This window comes from Bufo gargarizans, chromosome 6, assembly GCF_014858855.1.
Source record: "Bufo gargarizans isolate SCDJY-AF-19 chromosome 6, ASM1485885v1, whole genome shotgun sequence".
NCBI classification, from domain to species: domain Eukaryota; kingdom Metazoa; phylum Chordata; class Amphibia; order Anura; family Bufonidae; genus Bufo; species Bufo gargarizans.
The window spans coordinates 245,606,936-245,621,531 of NC_058085.1; the positions used below are offsets into that span (position 1 = coordinate 245,606,936).

General features: G+C 39.9%; 1 protein-coding gene across 3 annotated transcripts; it reads left to right on the top strand.

The window, feature by feature from the left end:
• Window positions 1-1,596: 1,596 nt before the first annotated feature.
• LOC122940574 (gastrula zinc finger protein XlCGF26.1-like) lies at window positions 1,597-13,613 on the top strand. 3 transcript variants are annotated; one of them, XM_044297191.1, is made up of 9 exons: window positions 1,623-1,658; window positions 5,959-6,093; window positions 6,322-6,500; window positions 6,584-6,699; window positions 6,823-6,920; window positions 7,022-7,115; window positions 8,044-8,141; window positions 8,347-8,470; window positions 10,794-13,613. In XM_044297191.1, the coding sequence occupies exons 4-9, from the start codon at window positions 6,666-6,668 to the stop codon at window positions 12,347-12,349; spliced, it is 2,004 nt and encodes a 667-aa protein (XP_044153126.1). In that variant the 5' UTR covers window positions 1,623-1,658; window positions 5,959-6,093; window positions 6,322-6,500; window positions 6,584-6,665; the 3' UTR covers window positions 12,350-13,613. The 3 variants fall into 3 exon arrangements, with proteins under 3 accessions (XP_044153127.1, XP_044153126.1, XP_044153128.1); XM_044297193.1 differs by having other exon boundaries at window positions 6,587-6,699; XM_044297192.1 differs by lacking the exon at window positions 5,959-6,093 and having other exon boundaries at window positions 1,597-1,658.
• The last annotated feature ends 983 nt before the right edge of the window (window positions 13,614-14,596 follow it).

The window sequence follows — 14,596 nt, forward strand, 5'->3', positions numbered from 1 at the left end:
AATAGTGATGGAGGGGGTTAAAAATAAATATAAATAAACTCACCTCATCCACTTGTTCGCGCAGCCCGGCTTCTCTTCTTTCTTCTTCTTTGATGACCTGGGAGAAAAGGACCTGTGGTGACATCACTGCGCTCATCACATGATCCATCACGCACCGCAGCTCCCGATTGTGGACCCGTTCAAGTGAATGGGTCCGCATCCATGATGCTGGGAGCACACGGCCTGTGCCCGCATATTGCGGACCCGCTGTTTGCAGGCAGCAATAAGGCCACAGCCGGCCAACGGCCATGTGCATGAGGCCTAAATCAGAACTCAGATCAGACAAAAAGCATCAACTCACCTCTCCTATTCTGGCAGCCGCCCGAGATCTGGTGCTCTTCCTGCCGCGTTGTGCTGACCTGACAACGCACAACGAGAGGTCACAGAACGCTCCTACTTCATCACCGTGTGGGCATGTTTTTATTTGCAGGACGATCTGTAGTTTTTATTGATACCATTTTCAGATCTGTATGACTTTTTGATCACTTTTTATTCAATTTTTTGGGGTAGGTGAAGTGATGAAAAAACGGGAATCAGCCATATAGATTTTTTTTCCCGTTATACCATATGGGATAAATGTTTCTATATTTTAATAGCGTGGGCATTCTCAGACAAGGCGATGCCTATGATGTTTATTTTTTTGAATATTTTTATTTTGTGCACCTAAACTCTAAATGTGGAGCAATTTACCACCTCTAAATTTAGAGAAATTAACTGTACTTAGCCCAATAAAGAGGCGTGGATTATCAAGCAAGGGTTGTTTAATATGTTACATTTTGCATCATAATTCGGAAATAAAAAAAAAATCTGTCTCACAATACAGCTGGTGTTGAGTCAAAAGGGGACATTTATGAAAACTGGTGTGAAGGAAAACTGGTTTAGTTTCTCATAGCAACCAATCAGCTAACACCTTTCATTTTCCAAAACAGCTCTGAAAAATGAAAGGGGGAATCTGATTGGTTGCTCTGGGCAACTAAGCCAGTTTTGATAAGTCTATCCCTGCACCAGATTCATCATCCAGCCTGAGCCCTGTGATAAATCAGCTGCAGGTCTAGACAGCTTGTGTAAGCTTAATCATCTATGGTAGGGTTCGGCACTTCAGCTGCTGTGAAACTACAACTCCCAGCCTGCACATTTGCTCAGCTGTTCTTGTAACTCCCCAAAAATGTAAAGGAGGATTCTGGGACTTGTAGTTTCAGAACTGCTGCATTGCGGGAGGTTGCTGATCCCTGGTCTACAGGATTCTGCCTTACTGTGCAGACAAGAAGGATGCACCCTAGCCGACCCCCTCCTCCTACACTGGCTGGCTGCCACGTTCTAGCATTACACAGGGAGGAAACATTCACATTTGGGAATAGTGCCATAGGACCTAGCAGCTAGTAGCAGGAGCGGATACATTTAGTGTTCTACATAAAGCGCAGCTCCTCACATGGAGCCACTGAGCCCCGCCCCTGCCATGTGACTGATTACATCACAGTGACATCATCACAGGTCCTTCACTCCCTACTTATACCCGCCACTGCTAAGTTCCACCCCATCATGTGACCGATCACATGACGATGACATCATCACAGGTCCTTCAGCCAGTCTGAACAGATAAAGATAAGCTTGTGAGCTGGGTATGTATGAGTGTAGTCACTGATATATGCTATAGGTGTGAAATGTGTGTATTATACATGTAATAACATATATGGGCTTATTATATGTAATACATCTGTGAATACTCCATCTCCTGGTATGTATATATATATATACATCCCAACAGAGAGCACAGAGCACCTTGTAATCTGCTTTATAGAGATCTTCTCTAGTGCTGCTCACTGTTAGTGGCAGCCTCACCATGGAGGCAGACCATGCCACAGCTGTGGGACCCATGAACAAAGGGGGCCCCCTTCTGTTTCTGACACATAGACCTAGCAATCTCTAGTGCATACAGATTTTTTACTTCTTCCATTGAATTCAATGGGAGCTGTATAAATTCACATGCACTGAGCTCCCCCTAGTGGTGGCAGCAAACAGAGGAAGCAGGAGATTGAGGCTGGGTTTCTACATTCAGATTTCCTGATGTAGTTTTAAAGCAAACTAGGAGTAGATTAAAAAATGACAGATGACATGGTCTCTGCCCATTATACTTAGGGTTCATTTACACGGCCTTATGCTTTTTGCAGTCCACAAAAATGCAGATACATTTTTTGCGGTCAGTTCAGTATGTCCGTAAAATAAAAACAGATTACATTTTTGCGGACCCATAGACTTCAGTGGGTCCACGTCCCGAATTTCACTGACAAGTATAGGACATTTTGTTTTTTTTCTGGGGCCTTGGAACGGAAGAAAAGATGCAGACAGACATGGAAGTGAATGGGTCTGCATCTAATCCGCAAAATTGCGTATCAGATGTGGAAAGCAATATACGGCTGTCTAAATGAGCCCTTACTCTCATTTTCTGGGTGCGGCCACACTGTCCGGTATTCTGATGCAATTTTGGATGCCAAAATCGGGAGTGAATTTTAAAAAAAGAAGGTTGTATCTGTCCTGTATACTTGCTCTCCTGTTATGATCCACTTCAGATTTTTGCTTCCAAAGCGGCATCAGGTAACTTGACCATTTGGCCATACCCTTACCTCATCCACACCTGGTTTTGGCTTAAAAACTACAAGCGAAAACCTGTATGTGGAAAGCCTTAAATGGATTGTGTCACTTCAGCAGCTAATTGCATTTATTATATCGATTATTAATCACAGCTAAGACAATAACCTGTCAGAGGGTGAATATGCCAAGGTAGTATAAATCAAATGTAGAGTATTCACAGAGTACCACCCTAATGAAAACGTAGCCTTTATTCATAAACACAAAAATTACCCAAAAACAAAGTATGCAAATAAAATTTTATATATATATATATATATATATATATATATATATATATATATATAATATTTATTATTATTATTATATCAAAAATAGTGTAGCCAGAACGGTCATAACTATTCCACAATACGAGATAGGGCAATATTATATGTAGGGTGGTGATGGTCTGATACCGGGTCTTTCCCTAATCCTCACCCTATACTATAAAACGGAATAGCCGCCCCGATAAGGGGAGATCCCGTGTTCAGGAACCTCCTAAAAGCCCTTGGATGGCCCTGAAGACAGATGTTAACAGCTGTTAAATTCTGAAGTGCCTGGTGCTGATCTTCCGTGGCTTGTCACAGTCTGTGGCAGGAAGACTCCAAGACTCCCTCAGTATACAGTCTGACAATGATTTCTTGTCGGGAGCGTGCACGTACAGAGGAAGGGGGGTTAGAGGGCCGGCTCCCCATTGGGTAAAATACACTATGATGAGAACGCCCGCATCAAGGCTGAAAATGCATACTATACTGACTGAGAACGACTGCAAATGGCTTGGTAAGACAGCCCCTTTAACTTTCTCTACATGATGAATGCCCCTTGCTGAAGTGAGACAACCCCTTTAATTTACATAGAGTCTTTTACAGGCAGAATTTTATACAGATTACATGTCAAAAAGCCATGGTTGTTTTCCAATAGGAGACTGCAGTTTATGTCTGCGACTGAGCCAATGAAGAACATGTCATGAAAGTGGTGGCAGTTAATGGCTGTGCCAAATCCTGTCTGAAAAAAGACGCCTTTGGCGGTGGAAGGAGAAGATTTATCAGTGATTTATTTTTTTGTTAGGTGTAAATACATTGAGAAATATGATGTTACTACTGATTGCTATATTTATAAAGTTGTAGCAAGCGGGACTGGTATTTAAAAGAAAAATCCTTTCCCCTGTTGCTATGGGGCCCTATGATTTTCTGCATGCCCCTGGTTATTATATGTATTATAGTAGAGATGGACTAGTTTCTAGAGTCCGTTCTGCCTGACAACCAGCCCGTACCAGTCTCTGCTGTGCTCAGTCCTGGACACCTTTACCTCAGGATTACTGTGGTTCATCTTATCAGCTGCACTGTGTAACATTCATGGCTGTGAACTACGTTTGCATCAGTTCCCACTAGATATCCACTTATAAATCCAGAATGTCTCTCACAGTAGTAACGTGTTGGCCCCTGTGGTTGGCATGAAGACTTTTCTAAAGTGTCATTGTGACTTTGTGTTTGGTAGCTGTTCATAAGGATTATAAATACGTAGCCCAGAGATATATCGGTGCAAGTGAAGGATGCCACAATTAGGCTGAAAAAAAGCCTATTAGGGTAATAAAAAATTAGTACAATCTTACGCAAAGGGAAGCACTGCCAAGCTCAGCAAGACCAAAAGGCCTGGAACACCATGGAGGACAGTGGATGGTCAGACAATTCCTTCCTTGGTAAAGAAGACCTTCACAACATCCAGTTAAGTCAAGGTCGCTCTCAATGAAGGGAGTGTATAATTCTCAAGTCTACATTTGAGAGACACCTTCATGAATGTAAATCCATAGGGTTTGTATCAAGACGAGAACTACTGGTATTACTCAAGAACAGATTACATGTTGCTAGAAAAGCCACCCAGTTCTGGAACCAGATTCTATAGATAGTGGAGAACAAGATTATGGAAACTTGTACAAGAATGATGGGAAAAGAAGAGTATAGAGAAAGAAAGGAAGGTTTCATGATCCAAAGTATACCACATAGTTTATCAAATGTTCGTGCTATGGCATGGACATGCATGGCTTCCAAAGCCACTGCCTGACTGATGTTCACTAATAGAGTGATAGAAACAACAGGATACATTCTGAAGTGCATGGAGATATACTTTATACTCAGGTTCAAATGCTGCAAAATCAGTATGACGGCACAGTACAGATGGAACATGACCCAAAACAGACCACAAATGGAAAACGAGAGCTTCTTAAGGCAACAAATTGGAACATTCTTCAATGGCCAAGTCAATAACCTGAACTCCACCTGACTGAGCATGCATTTCACTTACTTAAGACAAGATGGTTGCCATAAAAAGGCCTGGCAAAGGCTCTTAAGGGCGTAAACTTGGCATTTTGATGACATAATGCATTCCATACTTCAGGCAGTCATTGACTGTAATTTGTGAATCCAAGTATTAAAAAATATACTTATGTTTGTACAATTTGCTTTGAGGCTGTAAAAATGGAGGGATTATGTAAACAGTGGCTGTAATTTCTAATAGTTATTGCTACATTTTCTTTTAAACCCCTTGAATTATAGCTGAAAGTCTACATTTTAAACCTATCTCAATGGCATTGTTTCCATCTCCAGAGTATATAATAGAGAGCTACTAATATACAGTTACTTAAAGGGAACCTGTCACCCTTTAATGCTGGGTCACTTTCTTTAATTGACCCAGTCAACCTGCCAACATCTTGTATTTAAAAGCTCCAGCTGATAATGATGAGTCATGAATATTCATGAGCTCCTGACTCCCCCCGCCCACCTGCTGCTGAATGACAGTTTTTTTTCCATATGAATCAGCAGCAGGTGGGCAGGGGAGTGGCTATAGCGCTGAATTAAATATACGCTGGACTCAATGACATCACGCTGGACTCAAATCAGCTCATTAGCATGCGGCATGTGGCATCTTTGTGTGTATATTATGAGGTAACCATCTGTCACACCAGTAAGCGAATACATCTAAGGCACTTTTTAGTAGTTAATGATTGTATATAATTAGTTAGATTATAATCAAATATCCACATGACAGGTTCCCTTTAAGTATTTCCTTAAATAATTTCTGTTAGAATTTTCAGTTAGTGACATTATGTATGTCACACAGGACAATAGTTGCCCACAGGAACCGGATCCAACCTCTTATTTTTCAGAGATCCTTTAGAAAATGAAAGCAATGGCCTGGTTGATGTGGGGAACTGTTTCACTCTTTGCACAAGTTGTAAGACATACCCCCAATTGTCTATGATGTGGTGTTAGAATCGGTCCTCTTTTTCCCAATCAGGTTCCTACAGTGTAGGATCCTCTACACATCGTAATTTTCCTGCCTGACCCACCAAGGATGCACCAGAACAGGAGCAAGATACCTGAGAAGATATTAAACCTCACCCTGGAGATTATCTTTCAGCTTACTGGAGATGTAAGGGATTCTAGGAATTATGTCTCAGAGCATCAATCCTAGCTGTATTAAAGGGGTTTCCCAGTGATATATTTTTTAAAAAGGCCAGAAAATTTTATTTTTAACATCTTGTGTCCCTTAAAAAATTCCCTCTAACACCCCTTTAATATCATAGTGATCTTACCAGAGAGGTTAGCGATACTTAGGCTGTATATAGTGATATTTATCAGAGTCTCTCTCCACATACAGGATTACACAGTAGTGAAAAAACATCTGATGAGTGTTTGACCCCCAGAGGCTGTCATTGTATGTTAAGAGAATGGAGAAGGACCAAGAGCCATGTTAAGAAAGCCCTGATATGTAAGAGAAATAATGATGAGAAGATCCTAACACTCGCCAAACAGATCATTTAGCTGCTGACTGGAGAGGTGAGCGCTGCTGGGAATGCTGGGAGATATCACAAGAAATAATGTATCTGGCTAATGACTATCATTGTTTGTCCGGTTCCTAGAAGGTGTGAAGATATAACCATCTATTTCTCCATTGAGGAGTGGGAGTGCTTAAAACAACACAAAGATATATACAAGAAGGTCATGATGGATAATCACCAGCTCTTCACAACACAGGGTAAGAGAATTTCATTAATGGTAAAGGGGAGAGAAGTTTTGGGGAGTTACTTGAATGCATCCATCGCGACATATAAGACATGTGCAAGGTAATTCAGCCACTGTGTGGGTGCGTTTCTTACAGATAAATCCAATAAGAAAAATTCACTATTGAAATGTTCTAGTCCTCGCTATTCGCAGGATTGTACATCAGAAGACCTCAGTGACCCTCAAAATCATCAGGTACATGGAGCGGAAGTGTCACCATATACTTGTATACTTATTCTGTAGAGATGCTATGTGATTCTTAACCTCCGTTTTCCTGTTGAATATACACTATTTAGGATGAAGTTTTCCTCAATATTAAAGTTGAAGATTTTGATGATGAAAACGACTCATATGATATAGAGATGGAACATCCTACAGATAATATAACGTGTGAGTAATAATCACTATATAGAGAATATTATCTTATTTCCTGTAATTCATTGTTTAGGAACCATAATTTATAGCTGTTGTTCTGTTCTGTTTAAATCGTTTTAAGAAGTATGGTCTGTAAATTGGAAATCAAATTGTTCCTTCAAATTCTAAATACATCCTGAATGAAGTGGTAAATACATAAAGAATGGGAAGCCTAAGAGACCATGGTATAGAGAATGTGGTAGGAGAGGGTACTGGGACAAAGGAAGTGTTGAAATAGTCTTCTGTTTGTATCTCCCTCTCTCACACATCCATGCACACATAGAGCTGATATCTTGTGCATCCCTGGAGCACCACCAGAATACCGTCTTAGCCAGACATCATAATCCCTTTACAATTTACAATATTGCAGAACATGACCTCTTTCTGTAGGTGGCATTCTTGAGTCCATAGCTGTCCTCTCTCTAAAGGTCAAACAGACTTGCAAGGTGGGTTGCAGAAGTCCTTGGTTCCTCAAGGTCTAGGACAGTGTTTCCCAACCAGTGTGCCACCAGCTGTTGCAAAACTACAACTCCCAGCATGCCTGGACAGCCTTTGGCTGGAGGCACACTGGTTGGGAAACACTGGTCTAGGAGAACCATCAGTCAAATATCCATAGGTGTGCCCCTCAGGGCCATGCAACTCTCCCAGTTTCATTCCATCTACTTTAGATGATTAGGATATTGTATCCCATGAACCCTTGATTTCCCAGATAGAACAGCAGTAACCATTGTGTAAAGGCTGTCTATACAAAAGATACTTATTAGAAGACTTGCATATATGGACCAAATTCTCCTGTTACTGTTGAGGACATTACCCTATATTATGAATTGTAAAATGCTGAGCTTCAAACACTGGCTACAAATAATTTAGGCACCTCATTATGTGGTGTTTTTGCTTGTTACAGATGGATCCAGTAAGATTAATCCGCCAGAGACATGTTCCAGTCCTCTGTGTTCCCCGGAAGGTCTAGATGAAGATGCCAGTGTTTCAGAGGATCAACAGGTACATGTTGCTGTTGCCTACCATAAATGCTGTGTGTCTATAGCGGAGATGTGTAGTCCACTTGATGTGAAAAATCTCTTAAATGAGAGGGAAGAAGACGCGCAGCATTTAGAAGGACTGGTGCAAATTAACTTAATTATTGCCTGTATCTAGTCATTGTTGCTGTTGTGTACTAGACCTTTATTTCTTTTATTTGTTGAATCAGGATGAAGATCTCCTTGATATTAAAGTTGAAGTAGTCAATGAGGAAGAAGAGGAGGAGATGTATTTAATGGGTGAACGGCAATGTAAAGAGGAGGAGGAGGAGATTCCTGTATTTATTGGTGTAGGTTGGTATCAAGTTGAAAAAGAAGGGCTGAAACATGTGAGGCTGAAGATGTAGTGAATTGTAATACCAGACAGACCTACTACTAAAATTATGGAGCTGTGTCTGATAAACAGTAAGTGGTACACAGTCATCCAGGTGGAGGACCCTCACTTATCTAATATTGATGGTCAATCCCATAAGGATTCTTTGTGTGCCCTTAAAGGGCATCTGTCAGCAAATTTGTATCTATGAAATTAGCTGACCTGTTGCATTTGCTTTTAGCAGCTGAAGGCATCTGTGTTGCATGTGCTCTTGGCAGCTGATGGCAGATGTGCCTGCATTGCTGAGAAAAATTAAGTTTTAATATATGCAAATGAGTCTGTAGGAGCAATGGGGGCATTGCCATTGCAGAGAGAGCTGAGCCCATTGCTCCTAGAGGCTCATTTGCATATATTAAAACATCATTTTTTTTCTTCTCTGCAATGCAGGCACATATGAACATGGAACCAACTCGGATGCCTTCAGCTGCCAAGAGCACATGCAACGCGTTAGCCATTCATAGGTACAGATCTTCTGACAGAAGCCTTTTAAGGTGTTGTCAGTGATATAAAGCAAATTAGGAGAAAACAGAGTCCTTCAAGCCAAATGATAAGAGTGTGTTAAAGGGGTTGTCTCACCTCAGACATTGGTGACATATTGTTAGGATATGCCACCCATGTCAGATAGGTGCAGGTCCCACCGTTGTAGAGATGAGGTGAGACAGCCCCACTAAATCAGGGCCATAGTCAATGGAGATTGGATCAAGAGTGGGTTTACTGAAGATGAGTTTCTTAAAAGAAAACAAAATTCCAGATAAGTTAAGAAGTAAAAATTATTATTCAAACAGGGAGTAACAACTGGTGACCGATCACAAACAAGGAGAGAAAAAATGGACTGAAGTGAGCATCTGTTTAAATGGGCTGGGGAGAGAAGTGCAAAGGCTTCGTCTTCTGTTACAGGGTCAGGCATGTAGAAATTACAACTTATCAGTACAGACATGTACTTGGGGATATCTCTTTACATGGGTTGGTGAAAAGGCTGTATAAACAAGTCATATTGTTGATTGGTGCTTGTCATGGCAGCACAGAACCCATTCTAAAAAGACCCTTAGCAATGCTGTTGTCTACAGTGTCTGGAGGTACTGAGAGCAAAGGGTGCAATGTAGTCCAAACAACATTTTTAGAATATGGGAAGATAGGTGACAAAGCAGATGTAATGTTGTTTTTACTTGTTCCTTGTCAGTAGAATGTAGATTTCAGTACATGTTGGGGTAGGTTTCCACAAGTAAAAAGTGTAGTAATATATGATATACTGCAAAAAGGGGTGCAACTCTAGGCCAACCCTTACTACGTTCTTACTAGGGTACATTCACATCTGTGGTAGCAGATCCGGCAGGCTGTTCCAGCTTAGAGCAGCCTTCTGGATTTCGCAGGATCCTACAATTCACTGCCAGATCCTCATTGTCTATAATGGGGTCCGGAAGTTATTGGCCGCTTTCCGGCATAAATGCTGGGTTTCAGTTGGACAAAAACTGCTGCGTGCAATGTTTTTGTCCAGCCGGCATCTGTGCTGGATTAGGCTGCCAGATTAAGCATGCTGCAGATGCATAGGTACACTTAGCTCTTTTTGTCACATATTTAAAAAAAATATATACAATCGTTCTGAATAACTTTTTTTTTCCCTTATGAGGGAGGCAATTGTATGCGAACATGACTTTATTTGTATTCTAATAAAGATGCGTAATATTAGTGTAAATTTAAGAAGAAACCTATACCTAAATAACACACTTTGGTGTATATTGCACTCATAGTAAACAATAGGATAGTTTATGCATATGTTGTATAACATTGTGTAGGAATCAAATAAAAAGAGTCTAACAGGTAGGTTTTGGGCAGGTAGGTAACAGCATGGTAAAGGAAAAAAATAATAATTTCAGAGTGGCAAAGAAGAGTTGATATAATTAGAGAGTAGTGAAGATCAGATTACTTGAAGGACTGGAACTTACATAAAAACTGGGTAACAGAGCCCCCTCACTGCCTTATACCAGTGTCAGAGTCTGTGAATCACTATTGCACTATATCAAAATATGTCACTGGTGGCAGTGTGTGTTCTTTAAGTACTGTAGCCCTTTGTTTTTTGACCTAGAAAACTTTGTATCTCCTAGTCTGTAGTCAGAAATTCCTCTTTCCTTCTCTAGACTATAGGCACATTACATACTCATTGAGGGTGTTGGTGTGGATGAGCTTAGAATTACTTTTTACTACATTAAGTTTTACTAAAGCGGAAAATAATATTTTGTTCCACAGATGGTCACAGCAAGAATCTGTTCTTATCACCTGATTCTGAAGGAGAAGGTAATGATATTACACCAAATTCTACAGGAGGAAATACATTTTCATGCTTGGAATGTGGGAAATGTTTCAATCAAAAATTAGATCTTGCAAAACATCAAGAAATTCATGCAGGAGAGAAACCATTTTCATGTCTTGACTGTGGAAAAAGCTTTGCCAGAAAATCAAATCTAGTTCAGCACCAGAGAACACACACTGGGGAGAAGCCATTTTCATGTTCACTTTGTGGGAAATGTTTTAGCCAGAAGTCAGGACTTCTTGGGCATCAAAAAACTCACACAGGAGAAAAACCATTTACATGTTCGAAATGTAGCAAAAGTTTTACCCAGAAGTCATGTCTCATTGAACATCAAAAAATTCACTCAGGAGAGAGGCCATTTTCATGTTTAAAATGCGGAAAATGTTTTATCCATAAATCAGATCTTGTAAGACATCACAGAATTCACACAGGGGAGAAACCGTTTTCATGCACTGAATGTGGGAAGAGTTTTACCCAGAAACAAGACCTTGCTAAACATGAAAAAATTCACACAGGGGAGAAGCCATTTTCATGTTCAGAGTGTGGGAGATGTTTTACTCTGAAATCTGATCTTGTTAAGCATCAAAGAATACACACGGGCGAGAAGCTGTTTTCATGTGCAGAGTGTGGAAAATGTTACACCCAGAAATCAGGTCTTGTTGACCATCAGAAAATGCACACAGGGGAGAAGCCATTTTTGTGTTTGGATTGTGGGAAACGATTTACGAAGAAATCAAGTCTTGTTGATCACCAGAGAACTCATACAGGAAAGCCATTTTCATGTTTGGAATGTGGAAAAAGTTTCAACAGGAAATCATCGCTTGTTGAACATCAGGTGCTTCACACAGGGGAAAAGCCGTATAACTGTCTGGAATGTGGAAAAGGTTTTAACCAGAAGTGGGGTCTTGTTGAACATCAGAAAATTCACAGAGGAGAGAAGCCGTTTTCATGTTCAGAATGTGGTAAATGTTTTACCCAAAAGTCTGGTCTTGTTGACCATCAGAAAACTCACACGGGAGAGAAACCATTTTCATGTTTGGATTGCGGTAAATGTTTTACCCGGAAGTCAGTTCTTGCTGAACATCAGAGGATTCATACTGGGGAGAGGCCATTTTCATGTTTGGAATGTGGAAAATCTTTTTCCAAGAAATCTGTTTTTGTTGACCATCAAAAAATTCATACAGCAACAAAGCGCTTTTCATGTGTGGATTGTGGGAGAGGTTTTAACAGGAAATTAGATCTTGTTGAACACCAGAGAAGTCACACTGGGGAGAAGCCATTTTCATGTTCGGAATGTGGCAAATGTTTTTCTAAGAAATCAGTCCTTGTTGATCATAAAAAAAATCACACAAAAAAGAAGCAGTTTTCTTGTTTGGAATGTGGGAAATGTTTTTCAAAGAAGTCAATTTTTGCTGACCATCAGAAAACTCACACAGAGGAGACACCGTTGCATCAAAGTCCGGAAAATGATTTAAGCATAAATCAGATTTAGGACATCATATTCTTCATACTTAATGAAGTCTCGCCAATTTCTGAATTTTAGTTTGTCGTTTCATTTTCTTTGACCTTTTACATCTAAACTGAACTTTATCTAGATCTATGATAGACTCTAAAAAGGGATAAAGAATTGCAGAAAGCCCTACTGTATACTGAAGTGGCGAAACCATGACTTCTGCTTAAGGGACCAGGAGATTTCCCTCAATCTGCGGTGTCTCCTGGAGCTTTTTTCTTTTATATAGAAACATAGAATGTGTCGGCAGATAAGAACCATTTGGCCCATCTAGTCTGCCCAATATATCTGAATCCTATATAGTTTCAGATATTTCCACCGTGACTTACTGTAGGTAAAAGCTGTGGTTCTCTGTGCACTCCATCCATACAGCAGCACATAATTAAACAGAAATGAATGTGGCACTCCTGAATTATTTCAAGACTAAAGATACCGCTGCTATACAATAATAGTTGTATTCTGCTACACTTTTTTTTTTTTTCCCTTTTGCTCCAGTTTAAATCTTTTTTTTTTTTTCCCTGTAGTGTTTGTCACAAAAATAATGAAATATAGCTGAGGAGCAATGCAAGGGTAGGCACTGCCCCCCATATGGATGTATTTCCATGGGGAAAAAAATGTTAATTTTGTGAAATATTACCATTTGTATATGCCACTTTATTGATTACTCCCTAGTGGATGGGGGGGATATATATTGTTATGCTTGTTGGATTAGGTTTATAGCATTTATAAAGTACGGCAAGATTAAAATGGTTTAAAAATACAGATTTTAGTAATCAAGCAAAATATCTGGATGGTTGTCAGCCATGGCCACTTACACATACAGATATTTTAACGCTCTACACAAAAGTAGTTATGAAGAAGTTTTCACTTTGTTCATATACAAACCTGTTGTTACAAATCAAAGTCATAATAATGATTTTCAGACAGATTTTAAGACTAAATAGACTTTTTGCCAGGTCATACGGCTTGTCGCTCAGATTTACTGACTGGTTAGGCACAAAATCTGTGTTTGTAAACTACCCTAAGCAGGGAAACTTGGACTGCTTTTGCATTAAGTTCATTACTATAATTTGGTCTGATGGAGCAAAATAGATCTAACGTTCAAAATTCATTAACTGGACATTTTTCTACTGTTGCAAGTGAAAGTTGAACATTTGATAAAATTAACTCTATCAATATGTGTAACATCATTTTGACAGATATCTTAGAAGTTGATTTTTAAATGCTTGTTTGTACCATTTCAGGTATATTATAGAATAAAGTAGAAAAAAATGTAGTTTTTTTTCCTCAATACAATTAAATGCTTGGTCAGTTTCTTTCTGGTGCTTGACTGGAGTCTTACTAGAAATCCAAGAACACATACCTTTCCTTCTGTCCCTGCATCCTGTCAGTATTTGCCCCACTGCACCCGCTGTCCTCCAGGCTGGCTGTGGGGGCTGCATCAACCTGGAATATCTCAGGTTGTATAGAACCTATACATATGAGCCAGGTCTAATATTTAAAACAAGACCAGGATCGCAGTGTTAGCTGCAATACAGCCCGAGATATAATGCTGCAGCACCTGCATAACTAGGTGCTATATGGACTAAGATACAGTCATTTGTAGCAAAGAGGTATTTTTTTAGAAGTGCCAGTTAAAATTAAATATGGGCACAAGCCTCCTGCTAGGAATACTGGTTAGGATGGTGGGTTACCAGCCAGGTGGCAACCCTACTACTAACCACTGAATGACTTGTAATGTGTTACAAATGCTTCATAGGCTTGGGGAAGCTGTGTTACATCTGATCTGAAAGACTCAGCTCTGCTGGATCCCAGCTTTCCAACTGATTATCATTATCTTTGTAATCTTACCAACTGATGACTTCCCATAGTCTAAGATTACCAACATATCAATAATGAGATGGATAGCTGGGTTCCAGGAATGCTGAGTCTTTGAGAACCATTGTAACACAGCTTTTCTATCAGTCAGTAGGAACTCAACATTTTCTGATACAGAGTTGAGAGAAAGCTGGGTTACAACTGATGTGACATATGCACAGGTATCGTATAACATGGTCAATATTATAACTTGGATGGGTCGTCTTTTTGGAATCAAAACCAGAGGATGTGTCATTGACAATTACTGAGGTTAGTTTCTTAGTGCAGGGGTTTTCTTATTTTTCTGTAAGTTAAAATAACAGAGCAAAAACCCTTCCAATAAATGCATTCTTGTAACATACTTAAAGATGA